Source organism: Mytilus californianus, unplaced genomic scaffold, assembly GCF_021869535.1.
Source record: "Mytilus californianus isolate M0D057914Y unplaced genomic scaffold, xbMytCali1.0.p SCAF_2, whole genome shotgun sequence".
Taxonomy (NCBI): Eukaryota; Metazoa; Mollusca; class Bivalvia; order Mytilida; family Mytilidae; genus Mytilus; species Mytilus californianus.
Window position 1 is genome coordinate 91924977 of NW_026262668.1, and position 11746 is coordinate 91936722.

The 11746-nt window shown below is 33.8% G+C and overlaps 2 protein-coding genes across 4 annotated transcripts in view; one reads left to right on the forward strand and one right to left on the reverse strand.

Annotated features, from left to right (window-relative positions):
* Nucleotides 1–3339, reverse strand: part of LOC127728462 (RNA-binding protein 45-like) — a 59186-nt gene extending 55847 nt beyond the window's left edge. For all 3 annotated transcript variants that reach the window (XR_007994132.1, XR_007994131.1, XM_052235849.1), the window contains exon 1: nt 3126–3339. Coding sequence is in view for 1 of the 3 variants with exons in the window: in XM_052235849.1 (XP_052091809.1) it covers nt 3126–3315 (190 nt within the window). In the remaining 2 variants the exon portion in view is untranslated. The remainder of the gene's footprint in view (nt 1–3125) is intronic.
* Nucleotides 3340–6862: 3523 nt separating this feature from the next.
* LOC127728470 (cell division cycle protein 123 homolog) lies at nt 6863–11480 on the forward strand. The gene is made up of 4 exons (XM_052235865.1): nt 6863–6964; nt 7650–7911; nt 8975–9624; nt 10797–11480. Exons 2-4 carry the CDS (start codon nt 7664–7666, stop codon nt 11000–11002), a joined length of 1104 nt encoding a protein of 367 aa, XP_052091825.1. The 5' UTR covers nt 6863–6964; nt 7650–7663; the 3' UTR covers nt 11003–11480.
* The last annotated feature ends 266 nt before the right edge of the window (nt 11481–11746 follow it).

An 11746-nucleotide genomic window follows, 5' to 3' on the forward strand; every position in this document is an offset into this window, starting at 1 on the left:
AAATGAGATGTGCCAATGCTAATACAACTACATACCAAATATCATTGACCTACCACTAGTAGTTCCCCATCACAAATCCTAAACCTAATCACAAACTAATACATGTAAACTAAGCAAAAGTTTCAGAGTCAATAGACCATGACTGAGGGGGCAGTGCCTAATAATCTCCATGGAAATGTGATGTGCCAATGCTAATACAACGGCATAACAAATAAAATGCTTCACTGAGCGCAGCCTGATACGACCGCAGAGGTCAAACCCTGAACAGTTGGGGCAAATTTGGATATAATATTCAAGCTTGATACTGTCTGAATTTTGATTGTGATCAAATTTTTGACATAATATTGGTTTCTGACACAAAATAAATGTGGTAAAAGATCTTACAAATCTATTGCGCAATACTGTGCAATTGAAGATTACTTCTTGAAACTTTTACAAAATTTGAAATTTGAAAATTTTTGAAAAAAATATGAATTCCTTAAAAAAATTGGAACCCCCCCCCCCGCAACTTTTGGAATCCCCCCTTGGAGCAATTACCCCAAGACTCGATCCAATTCTTTCCTTTGTAGTATGGAACCTTGTAGTACAATTTCAGAGAGATCCATACACATCTAACACAAGTTATTGTTTGGAAACTAAAATAATGCATGTTTTTGGCCCTTTTTTGGCCCCTAATTCCTACATGTACATGTTTGAGGCAATTACCCCTAAACTCAATCTCAGCCTTCCCTTTGTGATATGGAACCTTATGGTACAATATCAGAGAGATCCATACACTTACACACAAGTTATTGTCCGGAAACTACAAAAATTGTTGTTTTTGGCCCCTTTTAGGCCCTTAATTCCTAAACTGTTTGCACCATAACCCCTAATATGAATCCCAACCTTCTACTTGTGGTATTAAACATTGATGTACAATTTCAGAGCAATCGAAATATTTATACACAAGTTATTATCCTGAAACTAGAAAAATGTTTGTTTTTGGCCCTAATTCCTAAACGGTTGGGACCATCATCCCCAAAATCAATCCAAATTTTCCTTATATAGTATTGAACCTTCATAAAAAATTTCATAGAGATCCTTCAGCTTAAACTAAAGTTATTGTCCGGAAACCAATGTGTCTTCGGACGACGACGACATCATACCATTATACGATCCCAAATTTTTTTTTGCGATCGTATAATAACATTGACCTACCACTAGTGGTTCCCCATAAAATGACCTAATAGTAATTAAAACCTAATGCATGTAAACTAAGCAAAAGTTTCAAAGTCAACAGACCATGACTGAGGGGGCGGGGCCAAATAATCTCCATGGAAATGAGATGTGCCAATGCTACTACAACCGCATACCAAATATCATTGACCTACCATTATAGATTTCCCAAAAACTTTTTGAATCCCTTGCCATTAAATAGGTTGGAGATGATTCTCAAAAATTGGTATTCTCCAGGTTTCATATTTATAGGTATTATACCTAACATCAGGAAAAAAAGAACGGAGATTCTAACTTTAATTCTGTGTTTCAAGATACTTGCTGTCATGACCCACATAATGATGTTAAAACATAGCATTTTGTCCCAAGATGCAGGGTTTCCTCTGGCGGTCTCCAAATTCAGTTATTAGAAAACAAAAATGGTGAGAAATATAAACAATTGGTAAACTGATTTGTTGGAGCATTTTTGGTGTCTTTGGACCTCATGGTGGACCAATTTTAAAACAGGCCCCAAAATCAAAAATCAAAAATGCTAAATACAAGGTAAGATTCAGCATATTATCAAAGAACATCATATATTCAATTTTTGTTGAAATTAAACAAAGATTTGGACAGATTCAACATATCCAAATACACCAAGAATTTTATTAATTTATTTATAAATGGACAATATGAGCTAAATTTTTAAAGGGGTTCCCTTCATTAAAAACATATATATATATATATATATATCAGTCAGGGGTACTACTTAAACAAGTGATTTCAGAATCACTCCCTCGAGTGATTTTGGCTGTGAAATATTAAAAATTTTCACACAGACTTTTTAAAATCACTGAAACAAGTAATTTTAGAAGTTAAAATGTAATCACTTTAATAAGTGTTTATAACATTTTCTTGATATTTTTCCCACAAGCTTGATTTTTTTATTGGTAAAAAGACAACAATTCCATTGAAAACACATCTATGTATATGCAGAAATTGTCTTTTGCTTGATAAGCCTGACACTTTTACAGTTTTTTTAAAATATGCAAAAACTGGAATAGTTTGTAGATCAGGTCATAACCTTGAAGTAGATCATTCTAACTCTACAGAAAACCAATCAGATTACCTAATATTGTTGATCTTTGTCTGATAGTAAGAGTAGTTAATGAATTTTTGATTACAGAAAAATTCCCAAGGGTACTTTTAAAAGCTTTAGCGCACTAACTTACTGCCCAAGCGCACTGGTGAAATTAATATACAAAGAAAAAGGGATAATTGATTTATGTAGGAAAATTATAGAAAAGATTGTGAAAATATGGAAAATTAATGAAATTAGCATTTGAAGATCAAAGAAAACACTAAAATCACTTAAATAGGTGATAACCGAATTTATCAAATCACTGAAATAAGTGATGACGAAATCACTTGTTTAAGTAGCACCCCTGACTGTATATAGCATGCTGAAAATGAATTTATACAGAATAACAAACAAACCTGCCATGAAGTTCTTCAAAAAATTTACAAAAAAAAATATCATTCCTCATTAATACAGTCCTACATTTATCAACAAGAAATCGCATCAAAATGATGATGGATTGATCATCAGCTTATCAGCCATACCACTTAGAAAACACAAAAATTTCAAATAAATTTGTCACTCCAATTATGAACTGTGTTGTGTGTTAGTTGATGAATGCCACATGTTTTGTTTTCATGATAATCATGATAATAGGTGGTAAATTATTGCTGCATGAAATTTATTTCTAGACATCTTTCCTATCTTAGTTTTGGCACCTGCAGTAGGAACGAATAAATGGAAATAAAAATCCAGAAAAGTTTTAAATTTTCAGAAACATAAAATGAAAAATGGTTTAGATAACATAAAATAGTTATCGTCAAAAATATAAAAAAAAAATGATAAAAATAACCTTTGTTTTCGTTTGAACGTTTATCTTTCACAACCCAGATATCTTCAATTCCTCCAAATCGCTCGAATTCTTTCTGGAACATATCTTCTGTTGCTTGTTTACTACACAAAATAAAGAGCCGACTGTTGGCTGGGCGAACATCTTCTTGGAGATCTCTATGTCTTTTATCGTAAGGCTGGTAATTCGCCATTTCCACGCTGTTATCCGTTAAAATAGAGTTACTTCCCCTGTACAAAAACTACGTTTTCTCGCCCTATAAAATTCGCCCCAAAATACACTTCGTCGGAACAGTCGTCAATAAATAAAATGAAATATTTTCATTAAAACCCTCATGGACCCACAGACACAGGGGGGAAATTCAGATAACAATCATAATTTTATGTATACAATCTGGTAAATTCATCATGCAGTGTCGGAAAGTTTTACAGTACAGACTGAGATCTTGGTTTCAGAGAATCATTGAATAATATGGGAAGGTAATAAGGGGACGACCTTTTAATTTTCTGTGGGGAGGAGGATTTTGAAAATGAATATCATGGGCTGGTAAGAGTTTGAAATGAATAACATTGCATAAGACAGGATGAAAATGAACTTATTCTGCAACACGAAATGCAGGAATCAATCGTGTACAAAAGTGCAAATATATTTTTTTTTCACGTGGCCTAAAAAAAATAAGCAGGGGTAGCAACAGATGAAAATTAACAGATAATCCGAAAAAAAAACCTCCTGGCCCCATCCACATCCAGAATATCAAATGGCCGTCCACTAACCGTTACTGGCTCCACGGCTCATTATAAGTCAGGTGCCAATTCAGTTATCTTGAGTATAAAAATAAAATAAGAGTCTGGAGTCCTATTAGTCTAAAATTACTCAATGGGGTCGGAGCCTATCATATCTGAGGGCCTATAGCCCAACGATAAGATTAGGATGGAACCCGGAATCCAGAGTCATTGATATCCGCTGAAATTGTCAAAGAAATATAGAATAGAGACTACATGAATGGCCAAAAATTAAATGAAATACAAACACTGGCCAAACAAATTAATGTACTAATACCTGTATTAATATTTTTATTTTCGTAATCATACTGAGGGCTCATTACAAGCATATCAATCAAATAAAAGATAAAGACAATACTATGATTATTAATACATATAACAAACCTGAATGATTTGTTCAAGAAGTAAGGGGGAGCCAGTCAATAAGATATATGCAAATCATGGGTAATAACTCGATCCAGGTCCTGAACTCCACATCAAATATATTGAAGTTGTTTATAATGAAAATCGAAATGTGTTCATATATTTTTCTAGAATTCAATGATATTAGCTCTGCACATTTATTTTTCTTTCAAATAAAACTGTTGGATATGATGATAAAAAGAATATTTAAAACAAATAACATACGTAGTACGGTCTGTCCACACTAACATACAGTTTTACCTCTATTCACAAATCATTGTTTGGCTATATTTTTTGTTAGTAGAATAGTTCAAGTGTTCTCAGACGATCTCAGATCTTTTGCTCTTTTTATTCAAATAAAGAACTCAATAATCACACAATCCAGATGTAAAGTACATGTCATCTTTTGAAATTATCCAATTAATAGTTCATCTACGTATACATTTTTTTCCAAATAAGGAATACATATGTGTGATGACTACCCTCCTTTTATATATGGGTTTCTGGTATCAACTAGGAAATCAACTCAGGAATGTATCTAAAAAACGCAGAAGCGGATAACATGGGGATAATAAAAAATTATAAGTCGAAGAAGAACCGACAATATCATGGCAAAAATGAAAAGACATAACAGTCTACCAAACACTACAAAGAACCAAAACACTTAGCGATACGAACCCCAACCAATTTCAGAGTGATCTCATGTGCCTTGGTAGGTAAGCAGTTCCAGATTCATAAGTGGCACCCGTCGTATTGCTCATGTCAAGTCTAAATACGAAGACTGGCATTCGGTGTTGAAGCAAAGAGGACGGGATTATGGTTGCAAAAAATTGGAACATACCTGTAATCATTTCCTTGGTCAGCCAAAACACGACGGCGTCCGTTGAACACTTATGGGATACTCCCACTTTACCACTAGAAACCTTTAGTTCAATATCTTCCTTATAACCAGCACTTAGCTCTCTATCAAGGAAATCATGAAAGGAATGTCGTGTCAACTGGAGATATTTACTACATATGCAGGCGCTGCTGAAATGTTGCTACAAAAGGAAAGATGAAATTATCTCTTTTGTCATAAAAAATCGTTGTCAGCTTTCCCTTATTGTCAATTTCTAATTGTCAAGATATGAGACAGACTAAACTGTATATGTGGGATCATTTATTTCAAGTTCGATTAGATAGATGCATTCAACATATTGACCAAACTTTGAATTATTTAGTAAAAGGATATCATCTATATGGCGGAACGTGAAGTCAACAGACAATGCTAAATTTTGTTTCATACTTTCCGAGAAGCTACTTTTTAGTATGAATAAAGGAACAAGTCATCAAGAAGAGAAACCGTGACTGCTGGTTCACAGAGGAAGGTCAATTGTCTGTTGAAAAACACGTCCATTTAACGTCACAAATATTATGCATCTTGATAATGGCCGTTTCGAAGGATTTGTTATTTGTATCAGAATGATTTTTTTTTTTGACAAAGTATACTCTTCCTAAAACAGAATCATGATTTTTATCCACGTTGGCCATTCTTTTTTATGAAACAAAATTGGTCTAATTGTTTCAATCTGGCTTTAAGTTTAGAATGAGGAATACGTGTAATAGGTAGAAAAGTCAAAGTTTAGAATGAGGAATACGTGTAATAGGTAGAAAAGTCAATGTTTTTATACCAGTTGCAGCAGTAAAGATTTAGATTTTGCCTACATTAACAGACCTTTAGATTTGTTTAGTATCCACATCTGATTCAAATCACATCCAAATTTAGTTTTACAGTAACTGGTGAGCCCTGTTTTTATTGCTAATAAAAATAGATGTTAACAATTCTGACTGATTTGTATCCACAGTTATAATTTGCTCATTCGGAAAGAGTATCTACGTTTCACGTAAACTTCTTCAATGTGAGACCATGCAGGACCATGCAATAGCATTGGTTCCGCTAAATGTTGACACTACTGCAAAAGACCGCAATGACGGTGTTTCTAAACACTATTTGTTTTATGTTTCTCGTGTCTAGTCTAGGAATTCAAGTAGTGACAAAATTATAAGTTATCGATCGAAACTATTTCACCCTGCATTGTCAGTTCGTGACTTTGTATTCCAGTTTCTGGCTACCCCTTTTAACTCCATTCGTTTATTATAATATATATTTTGCAATTAATTCGCTTTTGGATAGACATAACCGTATTTTTCTGATCATTTTTTTTGTCGTTCCTTCGAATGGAAGCACCAACCATACTCTCCTCATTTAAATCTCTATTGATAAAATGACCAGCGGATGCGCCAAGATATTGACCTTCCAATGGTAATATTACTATATTTAAACGCGTTGTAAATATCACATATAGGAAGTTGTATCAAAATTACATGAAAACGATAGAAAAATGTTCTAACAAACAGTTTACAATTGTTCAAAATTTTATAACCGAACTGGAAGTATTTAAAGTGTCAGTGTTGTTGTTTTGACCTGTCCGATCGGCCATATTGTTTTAACTAGCAACTAAAACTATCGCGTATCTAAGTGATTTCTATTGAAGCAGTAGAAATTTTTTAAAATAAGGATACACTGTTAATGCTACTAAAAACAAGATCTTAATTTACATATTTTCAACGATTTCAATCCCAGAGAGGAATAAGTGCCAACAGAAAAAGAAAATACAGGTATTATATATAATATATATATTCTCGATTTGTTACTAAAAATATCATTCACGTAATCCGGTTATTTAACGTATACTGACGGACCCGCAACACAAGATTAATCTTTTTAATTCTAATTTTCAAAATATGCAATACCTGTAAAAGAAAGTTCATAAGTTGAATTGATTACCTCACGTATAATAATAATGTTCGAATCATGAGGTATGCACTGGAACAGCTGATTTTCTCCTTATCAATGGATGTCATTGTGTCACCGCCAAAGGCAATGCCGGACTGTTTGTAATCAACGCCTAAATGATTGACCAAAAATGTCAACCAGTTCTGCTGGGCATCTTTTGAGTTCTGTTTTGATCTTTCTGATTTGGCCTCTGTTTCACCCATTACAGTTTGTTTTGGCAATTATGCGGTTTAAACTTTAGGCCTCAAAATGTTTTTTCTGCAGTCGATTCTATGGCATTTCAGTATATGGGAAACATTTATGGCATGAATCTGTTTGCCATGACATGCGGCGACTTGGTAAAGCAGTTGACGTCGCCGTCGTAAACCTGTCTCGCTAATGGCCTTGCGTAATGACTGCAAGACCCTCGACTTCCCAGAATTTCAAATATTCGTCCTCGTATTTGTTATACAAGAAGTTCATGGAGCAAAACTGACTGCATGTGATCGGTATAATTTAACTTTGTAGATTATCATTTGAATATGGCAGAAAACTTGGTAGATCAACTGAAGCATGTAAAACTGAAGAAAATAAAAGAACCAACTCATGATTTTTCGGGTTTAAAAACCAGTGGATATTTAACGGAAGACGAGATAAAAGACTATGATGACAATGTTCTGGCTGCTAATACAGAACATTGGATACATATGCTACAAGACGTTACTTTTCCAACGGTTACAGCTCCCTTTCATTTAGAAGATGCCCAGCTGTTTATAGATGTTTACACAAGGTATCAAAATTATGTTTTAAAGACATTTTTGTTTGGGGCCAGCTGAGGCCCGCCTCCGGGTGCGGGATTTTCTCGCTGTGTTGAAGACCCATTGGTGGCCTTTGGCTGTTTTCTGCTCTTTGGTCGGGTTGTTGTCTCTTTGACACATTCCCCATTTCCAAGACCATTCTCAATATTATGGAATAGCTTTCTAGATATCTATATAGTTTTAATTCCCCCAAAATCACCGAATTGTGTCGGGAAATGTGCCAATTTGATTAAAATGAAGATCTATCGTAACTCACTTACTCGTCGAAAAACTGAACATAACGAAATCAGATATATCAAAAATCTATATTTTAATAAGATTAATAAATGTGCGAGAAAAACTACCGTCATTCCTACTTACTTTGATAAATGTAATTGAATGGATTTTTTCAACCTACATTTAAATCTCTGTAAAAGAGAGGCGAAAGATACCAAAGGGACATTCAAACTCTTAAGTCGAAAACAAACTGACAAAGTCTTGGCAAAAAAAACCCCAAAAAACGAAAAACGACCAAAAGACAAACACAACATAGAAAACTAAAGACTGAGCAACACGAACCCCCACCATGATGAAAACAATTGCTGCACAAACCTTTGGAAGCGAGAATTTTATAAAATTCTTTGAAATGTGAAATGTGCAATCAAACATGGTAAAAGAAACCGAACATCATTTGTAATAATGTACTAAATGTAAATATATAACCGGTCCGAATTTAAATTCTTCGGAAGTCTGAAATAGGATAAAGGTAGTAGAAAGAACCTTTACAATAAATGTAAAAAAAAAGGATGGATTAGAAGGTCATCAGTTTCAATGCAAAATTTCGGCCCCTAACTAACCAATACAACTTCTTTTCCTAATGGAAATGTACATTTTCAGTCCTCCATCCTGGTCGACCCACGCCTCCGAGCCTACTTATTTTTTTATATTATTCGTTATATATCGTCTTAAATATAAGCTAAACTATTTCCCACTTTACATAAAAAAACATGAATTATATTTCATCTGGTATTCAGTGAATCTCATATTAATCTGCAGGTTATATGAGAACAAGGACTCAAGCGAATCCATAGATCTTGACTGGCAGACTCATCTGAAGGATGAAGAGAAAAGACACGTTAACACAATAAGCGAACGCTTGGAAAAGGCAATGTCGATTTACACGACAAAAGGCTACGCTTTCGTAAAATTGTCTTCCAGAAGTGCTAAAGATGCACCATTAATTCAAAAAAGATTTAAATCTTTATATATCAACAGATTGTCAGCTGTTGAAGAGTCTGAAAAGGGAAATGAAAATGTTAAAATCATGTGTCTCTTGCAGGCAGGTTTTGATGCACTTCGCGTGAAGATGTCCTTCGATGTGATTGATATGTTTATTAGGAGTGAACGGGTATTCCAAGACTTGTTACTTGCAGTTAAGCACAAAGACAATTTTAACGAAAACTTTATAATAAGAGAGTTCGTTGACATCGATGTTGATATGGAATTTCGAGGATTTGTTTTTGACGGAGAGTTAAATGCATTGTCGCAGTATAATTATTTGTTATTTTCAAAACGGCTGAACGACAAAAAAGAGGAAATTTCCTGTAAAATTAGAGAATTCTTCAATTCAGTTGTGAAACCAAGATTAAAAGCTGGAAAATATTTCCTTCAGAATTTTGTGATAGATTTTGCTGTTACTAGTAGTGGTAGGTACAGTCAACCGTCTGGTAATTTTCTGACCAATATCGTCTAATAACAGCTACTATAGTATTATAATATTTTTTTAGTTCATCGACAGGTAAGTTCATTTATTAACATGCCAAGTAATATCAAGTGATAAGAGCAAAAGTATCGTTTGTTTCTGGCTTACTTCAGGATCCTTCAGGGACGTTTTTTAAGTACTTGGCCATCAATTTATCGTTTAAATATGAAAATAAGGAGATGTGGCATGATTGCCCCATGAGACCGACCATAGACAAAATGACATGGGTACAGAATACTACTATGTTATATAACGGTATAGAGGTGAAAACAAATTCCAGAGACAATTGCCTATGGTCCTTTTAGAGACATTTAGTAACGTTTAGACAATTTAACTAATTTACCATTTTATACCATGTCCAAATACCACATTATTTTGCCTTTGAAGTCCATGAAAAACGATAGAAGGCTTATATGAAGCCAGTTTAATGTTTGAAAAAGGGATATGAATAAGATGTACGGGAGTCAACAATCCCATGCAACACTCAGAATATACCCAATGTATCGTATGCTCGACAGCCATGTAATTGCTTCAAAGTCTTCATCCTTGAGTTAACTGTATACCTTATAAAAAGATTCATATAACCAAAGTGTACAAACAATTTATCTTTCATTGCTCGACGAAGGTTTTTACAATGTATAAGCATCACAGCTAGAAACTATGTATATAATACTAGCTTAGAAGATGAATGAAGTAATTTGTGTGTTCAGTGGCGAACTTAGAGGGCACCCTAATGAAGAAGCGTATATGGTAAGCGCAATATAAAGACTTAAAACATTTCAGTATAATCGATATTAAAAGTGGCAACTTTTTCAAAAGCATTGTACGTTAATGGTGTTTCCTAGATTTTTATGAGTGAACTAGGAGTGTTATTTTTTTCATATATATCGAATTGTTTATGACGGAATGTTGTTATTGAGAATTTGACCTTGAAAGGTGAGCCCAACATTGAACTTCATACTTTACATTACATTTTCGTTTGTTATCCATCAATAGAAACTCATGGTAGATCCTTCCATGTACACCTCTTACAATGCATTCTAGATTTTCAATCATGATTATTCTATAGTATACTAACTATATTTGTATATGCAATAGTATTTTCCTTTTTTGCAGGTAAAAAGGGAGCCCTAGATAAATTATGGGTTATTGAAATTAATCCATTCCTAAATACAACTGATGGTGCATTGTTTAGCTGGGAGAAAGAGCGTGATATTCTTGAAGGAAAACAAGGATTTCAGGTCCGAATTGTTCAGCAAGCAAAACCGGGTTCTTTAACCATGATGCCACAAAGTATCAGGGAGCTTCTAAAGTCAACATAACATAACGATTTTGTACATGAACCTTAATTTCATTAACTGATTATGTATATCTCAATCTAATAAAAATATAGATCTTTGCTATCGTTATCCATATATACGAGCACGTGAGTTAAGACAGATCTGAATTTTAATCAGATTTTGTACATCTCTTCCACAAACTTAGAAAATGCAATGCGTTATAATATATACTTACAGTTACAGCTCTATAGTTGAGTAATCTTTCTTAAAAATGGATATATCTTAGCAGCTTTTAAATCATTAGGTAATCTAAATTTTAACATGAGTTGTATAAATTTTATGACTTTTGCTGATATAGCACCCTACCACAATCATCTAAAGAGATGAATTAACGACTGTTTGTTAAAAAACACGTTTACCAAACAAAACAAGTATACTTTGTCCCTTCCTAAAACCGTATATTTGTATCTACTTAGGTCATTCTTTGTAATGAAACAATAAAGTTGGACAACCTTGTTCACTCCGTCTTATATTATTTAGAATTAGGAATACGTTTATTAAAAGTGAAGAAGTCAAATGTTTTATATTAGTGCACGAGGAGATGGCTTATATTATATGTACTCGAACAGGTCTTTGGAGGTTTTTTTTATTGTACTTACATCTGGATCACTCCGCCCTTAAGTAGGAAGTAGTTAGTTTCACAGCATCCCTGGTGCATAGTTTTGATGAGTGTTGTTACTGTAGAATATCATGTTAGTAATTTGGTTTTGTGGAGCATTTGGCAAC